General features: G+C 28.3%; 2 protein-coding genes across 2 annotated transcripts; one reads left to right on the top strand and one right to left on the bottom strand.

Annotated features, from left to right (window-relative positions):
• The first annotated feature begins 351 nt into the window (after positions 1–351).
• On the top strand, positions 352–3,775 carry LOC109817217 (transcription factor bHLH53). The gene is made up of 3 exons (XM_020382431.2): positions 352–1,304; positions 1,525–2,195; positions 3,067–3,775. Exons 1-3 carry the CDS (start codon positions 1,292–1,294, stop codon positions 3,280–3,282), a joined length of 900 nt encoding a protein of 299 aa, XP_020238020.2. The 5' UTR covers positions 352–1,291; the 3' UTR covers positions 3,283–3,775.
• Positions 3,776–12,863: 9,088 nt separating this feature from the next.
• LOC109817218 (tRNA (mnm(5)s(2)U34)-methyltransferase, chloroplastic-like) lies at positions 12,864–13,913 on the bottom strand. Its single transcript, XM_020382432.1, has 3 exons — positions 13,864–13,913; positions 13,598–13,753; positions 12,864–12,987 (listed from the first exon to the last, which is right to left on the bottom strand). The coding sequence occupies exons 1-3, from the start codon at positions 13,911–13,913 to the stop codon at positions 12,864–12,866; spliced, it is 330 nt and encodes a 109-aa protein (XP_020238021.1).

The following is a 13,913-nucleotide window of genomic DNA, read 5'->3' as shown; positions in this document are numbered from 1 at the left end:
ACGTCATCAATACCCACCTCAAGCATTACCAAGTTGTCCAATAGAATGTAGAAATTAATTTTATAAGTAAAATAAAACAATGTAATAACAGGAAAATTCAATGCAAATCAACTACACAACAATACTAATTTTTTAATGTATGATTCTTGTTCCCGAAGTTTCTCATGCATGTTAACCATAATCTCATCTTGTTAACCGTTTCTTTAATCAAATGTGTATGAGAAAAGTACTCAAACATTGATACATCTCGTTAGGTACAAGCCTACCAGGTTATAGTTAGTGTCTCTGTGGTGAATACAAATTTAATATTATATTTTTGGCAAATTTAATATTAATTAGTCTGCACGACTTTTTGTGCCTCTTTTCTGAAACCTTCACTAATATAACTGTATGACAGCATTACTTGGAGTTGGCTTGTCTATGTAAAATAAAAATAAAAATAATTTGGTTTGAGTATGTAAAACACACTTGTAAATGTAACTAATTAAAGGCTATATAACGCAAATAATATCAAATTTGTTTTGAAAAATAATACTAATGTTTGATTTTTTTAATAGGGTTGAGTTGACATTTGTGTTGAGTTGAAAATGATATATTAATACTATATAAACTTGTTTTTAAGATAAATGATCTTAAACATAAATAATTTTAATTACATTTATCTTCTTTTAAAATTCTTTAAACTTTAGCCTAAAATGGCATGTATTGTTTCATAAATTTTAAATTTATTTTAATCAATAAAAAATATAAATTTGTTTATAAGCAATTTTACCCAAATTTTGAAGGCAAACTTGAATATTAATAAGTATATATAAATATGTGACGAAAGTATGAATTTTCTTATCATAACTCAAATTTTATAATGTAATTATATTGAAAGTATTTTTCTTATATACTTTGTAATGTTAAGCCACATATTCTTATTTATAATTTACATATTTATGATTTTAATTTGCATAAAAATAATGGCTAATTCAAATTAAAGAATGCTTATAAAACTATACAATTTTGCAAGCACCACACCGTATTGGAGTTATTTTGTGACATTTTATAATAAAATACTCCTCAGAATAATGGAGTGGGGAAGAAAAGAAAAAAAATATTAAATTAAAAAAATGCTTATAATTCATTCTAAGTAACTGCCTCCAACTTCCCCTGAATTATCTCAACCTACAAAGGAGCAAGAGCAGAGTGTGAGGATAGAGTCAGTTTTCGTAACTTCCATATTTTCATACATAAAAGTCTTTCGCACTGTCTTTTTCTTTTTCTCACCCTCAAATTACAGCATCGTATGTTTCTCCAAGGTATCTCTCAAAGATACTCTATCTCTCAAAGATACTCTAACTAGATACTACACGTATCTTTAGCAAAGATTCTGTATCTTCTGTATTTACATGCATGACTAAAACTAGATTATGTATCTTCTGTATTTACATATATGACTAAAACTTCAATTTATTTTCTTCTTTTACATTTAAGTTGGTTGAAATTTACACTTAATTAAACTTCATTTTCATGTTGTAGGTAGTTTTGATATGATGCTTCAATTTCCCAACTCAGAAACAAGCACCTTTCATGAAGTCATGCCAGAAGAAGTATCAGCACCAAACCTCAACCACTTTTTTCCCTATTCAGATGAAAGTTTCTTCCTTTCAAACCCACTTTTTAATAACTATCTTGATCCAACAGGTGATTTTGTCTTCCCTTCAGAGATCTACGCTCCTTATGATCCCATCATTCCCCTCACTCATCGTGACATTTTCCCAACTCATGAAGATTACAATCTTCTACCATGTCCCAAACCCCAAAAGTACAGCTATGAAGCTGAACCGCAAGAGCTTACTACACCTTCAGTACCATCCACTTTCTTAGAAGGGTTTTTTGTGCCTTATGATGTTTGTTCCTCACGGCAAGGAGAAGAACAACAACATGAACTCTTCCATAAGGTTCCACAACATGATACTTGTGTGGATCTTCCTCGGTGTGAGAAGAAAGATAAAGAGAGAACCATATCTCCACAGAGCATAGCAGCAAGAGAAAGGAGAAGAAAGATCACTGAGAAGACCCAGGAACTTGGAAAATTGGTTCCCGGTGGACCAAAGATGAACACAGCTGAGATGCTTCATGCAGCTGCAAAGTATGTTAACTACCTTCAAGCACAAGTTAGGATGCTTGAACTCATGAAGTCTCTCGAGGTAATTGTGATGATATTTTATCTAACTGCTTAGATTCTCTTAATTTTACCTATTAATAACCCTAACTAACTAATTGACAGTGGAACATCATTTAAGCCTTTTTGTTTTTCTTTTAATGTTTTTAATTGCTTCTTATGTGTTGCTATCTATATATTTACTTTTATCAGTCCAAAATGTGTCTCCTTAGAATTAGGAACTTTTGATGCGATGTAATTAAGATGATTTGGATTCAATGTTTAGTTCACTGCATGTTTTTTGTGTTGCTCCTTAGTCCTTACTAAATACCATAGTTGAAATTGCTGAATTGCCAGATTTGGTTAGTTATGCGTAATTTACTAATCTTTGACTATGACTGGTCAACATAAGCGACTTCAAGAGCAAGAAATATATATCAAAATCTGAGTTTGTTATGTAACTGTTTTGTATCTAAACCCTAAACCAAATGTTATATCCTTATATTACTTTCTTATTTTATTAGAGAGATAGATTAAAGTAAACGGTTATAAGAGGGGGACATGATCAACGTAAGAGAGACTTTAAGAGCAAGAAATATATATTAAAACTTTAGTTTGTTACGTAACTTCTTTGCATGAAATTTTCCACTTGTTTCACCTTTTTCATGTTTTATTTTGATTATATATATGCTTAATTAATTTCTGCATTTTATTGGATAGCAATTGGAAGAATTAAAGAAAGGGTCATCGCATGATATATATACCACCCCTGAAATGAAGTTAGTAATTTAGTCTAAGTGTATCTGATCGAGATGATCAAATCAATGCTTTGGATTTTTCATCTTCCATTATTTGTTTAAATTGTTTTCAATTAATCTCAAACTCATATCTTTAATATATTCTGCTAATTGTGGCAGGAAGAAAAAGCAGCACCTCCTTCTGAAATTCTACACGATCTGGTTGTTTCTCCCTTTGTTCAAGAGAAGTTGTACACTGAGGAACTGTGTTTTGTTCCAAAAGAAATTGTCACCACTCTGACAAATGACGAGGATGTTAAATCAAGCCCTACCATCGTTGAGGATCTTAAACAGCTGATTGGGATAGACATCGAGACGAAAGTTAAGCAAGAATAACAAATCTTTATAAACTGGTCATGATATGTTGTTTGCATTTTTTTTCATTACTTTATTTCCTTTTTTCTATTTTGTTGTCTTTCGGTAAATATTTTTAGCCTTAGATTAGATCCAATTTGTAGTTCTATTCATTGTGCATACGAAGAACCAAGTTTAGATTGGATTATGTTCATTTTGCATGTACGAACCAAGTGTTTTAGTAACTTGGATTTTTTTTTTATATTTTTTTTATATCATTCAATGGTTAACTCAATGGATCTTTCAATTTATACCAAATAATGTCATCAAGTGAAAAGACAAATGTTAGGAAAGGCTGTGCCATCCCAAATTTACTAATTAACTTGTGAGTTCATGTGAGACTGAAATGATAAGAATAAAAACATTTGCAAATAATGAGATAAGCTCCCTATATTTTTTTTCTATTTTTTTATTTTACTTTTATGAATCAAGAAGAGTGTATTGAAAGTCGAGCACAAGAGATACTCAACATATTAATTTTACACAAATAGAATAAATATAAACAACCAGCAAATCAAAGAAAGTCATTGAAAGAAAGAAAAAACATAAAATCAACAACCTAAAAGTTAAACTAATGTTTAAACACATTTTCGACATATTATTTGTGTATTTATCAATTATCATTGATTTAAAAATTAGTCAATCTAATAGATTCGATCGATCGGACTCAGCCAGTCTAATAACCGATCAGGATGTTAATGAAAACAGGTGAAAAATGGTTAAAAATTGATCGAATTAATACGGTGTTGTCTGATTTAATAGTTCTCTATTTTTATTTTCAAAGAATACAAAAAATAGTTTTGAACATATTTCTATATATATCTTCTTTTCTTTTTCTTTAAACAAATTAAGTTGAGTTTGCGAATGCTAGAGAAATTCATTTAGGTTGTTTTTTACGGAGGATTTTCGAATTTTAAGAAATTTTAAATTTAAAAAAAGCTTAATTATGTTGTTAGTCATTTAAATTTGAGGTATATATTTTTATGTTCCCTAAATTTCAAATTTGCGTTATTGGTTCCTAAAATACAAAAAATTATTTTTGACTTCTCAAATTCAAAATTTATCTTTTCAATTCTTATAATTTTTTTAAAATAATATTTTATTTAGTGTAATAGAGAGATTAAAATAATAAATTTTAAATTTGAGAGATTAAAATAATAATTTTTATATTTTGAGGACTAAAAATGCATGTTTTAATAAGTTTGAGGGACCAAAAAATTATATACAAGAACACAAACAATTTTTTTTTTGAAATTATAGGAATAAAAACATAAATTTTAAATTTAGAAAAAAAATAATCACCTTAAATTTGGAGAGTTAAAAATATAATTAAGTCTTTCAAAAAATTTAAAAATTGTTTTTTAATCAGGAAAGTTCATTTAGTTTACATTTGCATTAATCTGAAAATGTTTTAATATATTTGTAAATAATAATGGAAGAAAAATTAAATACAAATTTTTATTATACAAATTATCAAAATTAAACTTTATTTGTAATTAAAATAATAATACATAAGTATAAAAAACATTTAAAGAAATAAAAATATATTGTGCTTTTTTTACAGCTTCATATAAATTGTGTTGATATATATATCACTAGTGGAAAAAATGGCTACTACGTCACCTAATTTACGTCAGAAACACGTAAATACAACGTTAAAAAAAACGCGGTGGCAATTTCTTAAATAAAGAGTGTATAATTTACGTCGGACAGGGGGGGTCGGAATCTGAACGGCCTGTTCCAGTTCCAATAATTTTGTGTTAATTGTTTATCTGGAACGGCCCGTTCTGGTTTCGGAACGGCCCGTTCCAGATGCATTAAAGAAAGACTTTTTTATTACTTGTTTTGCTGTATTGTTATTATTTATTTTACTTTATTTGTCTATTCAGTTAATTCGTTATTTTAATAATGAGAGTTTAATTTTTTCAGAATTATGGAGGATTCGGGGTCTGGCAGTGGAAGAAGGGAAGGTAGATCTGTCACCAGATTGTCTAGGTTGACAGCTAGACGCATTGGCAAAGAGAGGACACCGGTTGAGGTGGATCCTCGTTCTGGCAAGGCGTCAGGCCCAAATGCTGCCAAGTTTAAGAGCTATTTGGGAGTCCCAGCTCGACGACATGTTTCTATTATCATTCCATCATGGGATGATGTTTAGGAGGCTGACAAGAACCTCATGTGGCAGGATATTCAGGTATATACTTTCACATCCCTTCAATATTAAATACATTATTTATTATTTGTTGTTATTTTCATAGCAAAATTTTGACATTCCCAACACTGAGGTCACGAGGAGGAAGATGTTATCTGCCATTGCCACCAGGTGGAGAGACTTCAAGACTTTCTTGACACGGGAGTATGTATTTGGAGAGCGAAAAAATGAGACTCCCTGTCTAAAGTACCAGATCACTGATGAGGAGTGGATGCAATTTCGTGCCACTCGATTGGACCCTTCTTGGCAGGTTAGTTATTGATAACTCTTACATTGACACAAATACTTAATCATTATTTTAATTAATCTCATTTTCTTTTTTGTATTATTGCAAGCCAAAAGAATAACTGCCCAAGAACGACAGAGCAAGAATGATGCACCCCATCTATTGTCAAGAGGGGGATATGAATTAAAAAAAAAAAGAAAATGATGAAGGTTAGGGCAAAGGCAGCAGGGGTTGAGTCTGCTGACTGTGTGGAGTCACCTCTCCACCATGAGATGTGGATAGCAGCCCGGACAAAATCAGATGGGCAAATGACTTCTGAGACTACAAGGGTCGTTACTGATAAAATAGTAAGTAAAAATATACAAACTAAGACTCTTCATTTCAACTCATTTAATTAATAAGTGTAGTTTAGGGTATACTTATTGTTAATATGTTGCAGGAGGGTTTAGTTGAGCAGACCACCCATGGGTCATTTGTTTCCCATGGTCGGGATGATATCCTCACAACGGCCATAGGAAGGCCAGAGCACGCAGGCCGTGTGCGTAGTGTTGGTGGTTCTTGGAGCCACCGAGATTTCTTTGGTGCACGATCATCGAGGAGCACTGTTGACTCTTGCAGTCAAGAGGCTATGTAGATAATGGAGATGCAGTTTGAAGAGAAATTGAAGAACATTCGAGAAGAGTTTGAACAAAAGTTTGAACTTTTGGCTCGTTCTCAGCAACAGACTGCAGTTGCTCATGATGGTGTTCGAGTCAACACTAAAGAGAGTTATTCTGCTCCAGATCCCTCAGCGGGATAGACTCACACTGATGTACCAAACCAGTGTGAGTTATATGTTGAGGATGACCTCTCACGGTTAGTGGCTATTGGCCGAGTATTTGAGGGTGGCTCAACCATCCATGGTGTCTCTCTACAGCTGGACTGGACACGAGTTGTGGTTGACCAAGTTCAAGATGTTGTTGCTCTAGTGCCTTTGCCCAATACAGAGGTTCAACTAGTGGGGCAGGCAACCGGCACATTCTTAGTTTGGCCAAAACGTTTGGTCATGCCGCTTTCAGCACGGGCAAAGATAATTCTATTATTGCTCTTTTATATTTTTATAATTCTATTATTGTTTAACTAATTTTAATTATTTCTTTAGGATTTTATCAATCGTGGTCATGAGAGAACCACATGTTGATCATGCTAATATCGTAGAAGCTGAGGATGATCCCATATCTAAGCTTCTAACCATATTACCACGATTAAAGAAGAATCCAATTCAATTGCAGTGAGACATTGAAGTTTTTGGAGTTGATAGCTCTGATGTTTCACTATACATATCCCTACCTGATACATTAGAGATTGTTGGGGGAAACTCCATGTTAAATATATCTATCATACAGCTGTGGGCCATGTAAGTTATATTTTCTTTTATGAGTTTAAATTTACAATAATTACATTTAACTTATAACAATTATTTGTGTTAGGTACATGGACAAATTGAGTGTGGAGCAAGCACAAGCACAAGTATATGGATTTATTGAGCCTCAATCCATCCAAAAATCAGGAAACACTCAGGTCCACATCCAACAATATATGCAAACATGGATGAGTGAATCAGGAAGAGATATTTACATGGCTCCATACATTGACGGGTTAGTTTTTTAATTGGTTTTTTAATCATGGTAATTTTATAACTAATTTGTTTGTCATACAATGTAGGTCCCATTGGCAGTTAATGATAATCATTCTTAAGGAATACACCGTGGTGTGATTTTGTTCACTACATCGAAAACCAAGCCACGAAATTAAATGTCAATTACAAGGGTAACTAAAATTTTTCATTATGTTTTAAAACTGTAATTATATATATTCGCTAACATCTGTTTTTATTTCAATTAATTAGAATCGTGTCTGGAGCTAATATTTTAAGTGGAAGAAGCAGATCATCAAAGACATTGCACTTCATATACCCTAAGGTTAGCAAATTAATTAATACAGGCAATAATATTTAAATTTATTGACTTTAGAAATAATAGTTATTTGTTTCTCATTTTAGTGTAATAAGCAACAAGACTCGTTTGAATGTGGCTATTACATCATGTATTGGATGAGAGCCATAGTTTCTGCAGGTATTACTGATTCTTCTTGGGTGCAGGTAATTCATATCAAAATTTATTTAAGTATATTTTACGATAATTAACATTGCATATTAATGACACTTAAATTAATGTTTCAAGTCTTTCAAGATCCATCTCCATTGCCCGAAGATGAGATCATCAAGATAAGAGAACAATGGACAATTTTTTTTCTTCAAAGTATGCAATAGTTAGATTTCTAAGTTTATAGTTAGTTAGATATTATGTTTCTAGTTTGATGGGATTGACAAACATATGTTTTATAGCTTTTTTGGGATAATAGGATCTACATTGTCATAATTTATGTTTTTTAAGATTTATATATTATTTTCTTTTTGTCATTCAATTTTGAAATATAATTTGAATTTGTATTCTGGACTGCCTGGTTTATATATGCAGGTTTTATATTAGGTATATAAAAAATAAATAAAAAATTAAAAAAAATGTTAGATTTTACATCGGACATGGTGTGGTCCGACATAAAATCTTGCCCTTTTTTACGTCGGACAAAGCATATCCGACGTAAATTTACGTCTCCCGTATTAACGTCGGAGCCTTTTCTGACCTAAAAGCTTAAAAATAACCGACGTAAAAGACCCATTTTATACTAGTGTATACATATATATATATATATATATATATATATATATATATATATATATATATATATATATATATATATATAATCTTTTGATAAGAATATAAGGCATATTTCTTATTTATAGTATTTTATTTTGGGGTATTTAGAGAAAGAAAGAAAAAGATATTTGAATTATTTAGAGAAGATGAAGAAAAAACACATTTTCAATTTCACATTCATCAAATATTATTAATATTATTGAATGTAACAGCTTTGGTTTCAAGGTCCTTAGAAGCATCAAAACAAGGAAGTTTTCTATTGTGAAGAACTGCCGGTTCTGCGTGAAGCATAAAATTATTTTTTTTTATTTTTTATTTTTAGTTTTTTTTAAATAAAAGAAATGATAGTCACTTTTACATGTTTATCCTTTTTCTACATCTTTTATTTTCATTATTATTCTTAAACTATTTTTCCTTTTTCTCTTCCTTTAAGGTAATCACCACCCAGACACTCATCTCCTTGGTATGTATAATTTCTGCATGTCACTATCTTTATCAAAATCTTAATTTCCATTGTCGTCGAAGAAAGAAAGACAGCCTTTTATCCCTTTCTCGAACCGTTGACTCACAGTAATACTATAATTATCCTCTCAAATTGGCATTTGCTACTTCATGGTGTCTGTGTGCAAGGGATTTCAAATCTTTTTAACTTTTACTATTTTTATTTTGAATATGAAACCCTGTGGTAAAAAGGATTTCAATTCCACAACACAAGATTGTAACAAAACAAAATTAATTAGTCTAAAACATTCTTTTTTCATGAATCTTTAAAGGATGATTATGAAATGTGATGAAAACTCTTACAGAAATTACAATCTACTTTCGACCAAAAAGATAGGTGACGGTGATGTTTTGAATAAAGATTTAAATAAATATTTGATTTAATAAATTAATTTAAATATTAAATAAGTTTATTAAATTTTTTATCAATATAACGATATTCAATCAATAGTTCATCCTAAACTATTTTTGTAAAACACAAAATATTAAAAGTATATTGATAAAACACCAAAATGACTATTCATATAAAATCTGGCCAAAATAAGACAAATTTTTTTTGAATGATTAAAACAAAAGTTAAAAATTTTTAAAGGAATGAAAAATATTCTTATGTTGCTATCAATGTAATACATAAAAAGTACTAATAATAAACATAACAAGAGATTAAAATCATGTAACTTTATATTTAGATGAAAATAAATAAATATATTAAAATTTATAATTTTAATTTATTTGTAAAATAATATAAAAATTATTACATAATTATATAATTTTAAAAAAAATATTTATTATATAATTTCAGTGAGGTTAACACTCTAACAATTCTTTATTTTAGTCTTAAATATTAGTAATGTTACTCATGACTGACTCAAACTGAACATTAACAAAATTTCAAAAAAATATTTTTATGATAATTTAATGTTGGTTATCTGATATATCTAATATCGGTATCTATCTCCATACTAAGTAGTTGACTCTCATTTGATTTTTTTTTTTTTTATAGTTATTGTTTATACATGTATGATTATGAATATCTTAAGAAATGGTCTTTTGAATATTGACTATAGATATTATGCTGAGATATAAGAATATATATAATTAAAAATAAGTTTAAATATACTTTTAGTATATATACTTTTAAATTGAATAAATTTCAACTTTGATCTTTTTTAATTTTTTTAAAATTTAAAATTATTTTACTTATTATAATATGATCATTTTTAACTATTTGTATGTTTATTAAAATGTTAAATCATCATTAATATTACTTAAAATTGTTAGTGATAATAATGTCACTAGGATATTTTAAGCTATTTTTATAAATCTTTAAAGAAAAAATATTTATTTATATTAAAATAAGCTATAAATTTTAGAGTGATAGAAATCATAGAAAAAAAATTATAGAGACAAAAACTAATAATTGCTCTTTACTTTACTAGATTCATTTTTTTTATACATTTTATAGGAATAAAAAAAAATTATAGTAACTAAAATTAAAACTTGTTCATTTGACTAAAAAAATATATATTTTAATTACTTTTAAATTCTTATAATTTCATAAATTTTACTTTTTAATCTCTAATTAAAAAATTATTTTAATTACACGTCATTTTATTTTCTTTTAGTCTTATGTATTTTATTGATATAAAAATAAATTTAAAAAAATTATCAAACTATAAAGACTTAAAAAAAAGTGAAATCAATATATAAAGATTATAAAGTAAAACTGATTGAACTATTTATAGGACCAAGAGTATAATTAAACAGAATATATTCAAACTTTAAAATGTGTGGCGGGTGCAAATATGAATTTGTCACATTGAGTATGAATAGATAAGTTGAACATTTATAAAGAAAAAAAATCCAAAAACCTAATATTTTAATATTTTGAATTGAATATAAAATAAATTTAGTGGTATTGACTTTTGTATTTTTAAGAAGTTCTACATGTTATCTTACCCTTCTTATTTAAAAGAATATGCAAATAAATACTAATTTTTTAAGTTCTATGCACATAAAAAAAATCTAAAATTATGATATTTTATTTGAGAAAATACTAATTACATAAAATATTTTCTAATATATTATAAAGTTTTAATTTGAATTAGTTCCAATATATTATAAGGAATATCTTCAAAAGGGCTTTATATATATATATATGACTAGAAAATAATAAGTTGCGTCAATTATATTCGCATAAGAATAGTAAATGTAACAACTCACTTATAAGTAGCTTTGAATCATGAGAATCAGGCATATGAAAAATGGAAATAATTTGAACATGCCATTCAATTTTTATGAATACGTCATTAAATTTTTATGAACATGTCATTTAATTTTAATGAGTTTATTAAAATATTATTAAAAATAATATTTAAAATTTTAAAATGAAATAATTTAAAATAAATTAATGTATTTAGTATTTTTTTATTAAAAAAACATTTTTCTTCAAAATAAAATTAAACCATATAACAAAATCTTGTAACTACATTATGTACATTATAAGTAGTTAAATTATTTGAATTAATAATAAATATGATTGTAACTAAGAGTATACAAATAAATGCTAAATTTAAAGTTTTATATATGCAAATGAATTTTTTTTAAAATTATAACATATTGTTTAAGTTAAACAAAAGAAGAAAATGCTAAATAAGCAATGCCTTTTATAATTATGTATTATTAAAAAAAAAGTGGTAATTTGAAGGAGTTGTGGTATATAATGAGTTTAATTACGAGATATATTCACTTAATTATACTTTTGAGTCGCACAAAGATTATTTAGACTCTTTTAGAATAGTAGATTTAAGCTTAACTCAACCCTACAAAACCAGCTTGTAAAGTAAGGATTATTTTCCACTTATATACTATTTAATTACTTAATCTCTAATTAATGTAAGACTTAGATTTTTTTCTAATAGACCCTTTTAAATTAATAATCAAACACATTATGTTTTATCATCTTAGCAAAGTTTAATGTTCTTTCGAGAATCTTCCTATCATGCACCAAGACTCGTAGAATTGTTAAGTATGAGAAACGCCACTTGTTAATAACATACAGTCTCATGTCTCATCACTTGAAAAACACCACATTGAGCTGGCTGGTTGATTTGAAATGAAAAGGATTTGATCCAAAATTTTCAAAAGAAAAATGTATTTAAACGTACAAGTTGAAATTTGTAAGGAGTATAGTGAAGAAAAAAAAAATTATAAGGACTCAAATTCAAGAAAAATTGCTAAATTACAAAGGCAATAATTATATCAAAACCTTTTTAACATTTTTATTTAAAATATTTTTTTCAAAAATTATCACAAACAAGTAATTTCTATACCCACTTTATTTCCCATGACTAATTAAATTATTTGGATAAGTAAAATAGAGTTTGTGATAAGAATACTAAAAATGATTAATTCAAACCAAAAATAATCTCAAGGTTTAGAATTACAAGTCAGTTACAAAAATTGGAAAGCTTATTTATATACTATATTTTTTTAATTATGTTATTGATTTGAAGTAATACCAACTTCATCAATAACTAATCACTAATGAACACAGCAAATCACTTACAGTAAAATCTCGCCCCTCAACTACAATTTTTTCAATCTACAATATTTGAATTTAAGACTTACTTAAAAAGACTAAGGGCAATACAACTAAGATAATTTGTTGATGCCAGTATAACCTCAGAAACAAAAATGTTGTTAAGATGAATTCAACAACCCACATAATGCTGGACTGGGAGAAATCAAATGGATGAAGCCTTTGATAAAGTCAATCACTTTGGTTGAATAAATCTGACAAAGAAAAAGAACTTGTTTTATAAGGACTATTAATTCTTGCCACTATCGGAGAAGGTTTTAATTTACATTATCTTCTGTATAAGAAAATTGGTATTTGAGCAAAAGGCCGGTTTAACATCTGAATCTTGCAGCAGATCCAATTCTCAACACACAATCTAGCGGCAAAAGATTCAACAGCTTCTATTTCTTCCCTGAAAAGAAGCCAAAACATTAGTGCTTAGAAAGTATATTCCTTGTTATATAAGGTTTGAATGGATAGATTTCTCTATGAACACCAATAAAAAAAAAAGTAAAATTTATTTTATCAATAAGTTAAAATTAGTTTATATATAAGTTAAAAAAAATAGAGAAGCTAATTTTAATTTATGAAAAAAAAATTATTTTTCCTTCCTACTTCCTTCTCCTACAATTGTTTTTCAGAAGTTTATCCAAATAAACTCATTGTATCTAACAAAATTAGACAAATATTGTACAAAACATCATTGTTTAGAGTGTTTCCCCTAACACCGAAAAAATAAGACTATTCACTATGGTAAAAGTATCATTCAAACTGAAATGTATATGAAACTAAAAAATTTCAAGAAAATATAACGACCACAAAATCATGAAACCCAGCTGGGCCATATGGAACAGAAAAATTATTACAATATATCTTAATGAACTAATGAGATGCTCAAAGCTTCACTGAAGCCAGTGAAGCTTCAACAAGTCAAAGATAATTAACAAACGTTGAACGAAAATTAGCAAATTTGGCAATTCAAAGATATATTACTGAAACAAGCTAAAGAGTCAGAATATAACCTTCCACCAGGGTGCCCCACATAAACCACTATGCTGATAAGCCCTCCTGGCATTAAAACTCTCTCTGCAGCTTCTAATGCCAGTAGTGTTGTTTCTGATCTTGTTATTATCTCTTTGTCACCACCTGGAAGATAACCTAAGTTGAATGCAACAAGCCTATACAGCACATTAAGATAGCTATCACCCTTAAATGTTAGGAATTTGTATCATAGCAACTCACCATGACAGGCAACAATAATATATAATTAGCGGCATATTTTAACAACCTAAATCCATAATCAACCTTTAAAGTCTGACCATGCACGAGGAATGACAT

The sequence above is a fragment of the Cajanus cajan genome, chromosome 5 (genome assembly GCF_000230855.2).
Source record: "Cajanus cajan strain Asha chromosome 5, NIPB_CcT2T_4, whole genome shotgun sequence".
Lineage (NCBI taxonomy): Eukaryota > Viridiplantae > Streptophyta > Magnoliopsida > Fabales > Fabaceae > Cajanus > Cajanus cajan.
Note: the sequence above shows the minus strand (reverse complement) of the source record. Positions and strands in the feature narration are given on the sequence as shown.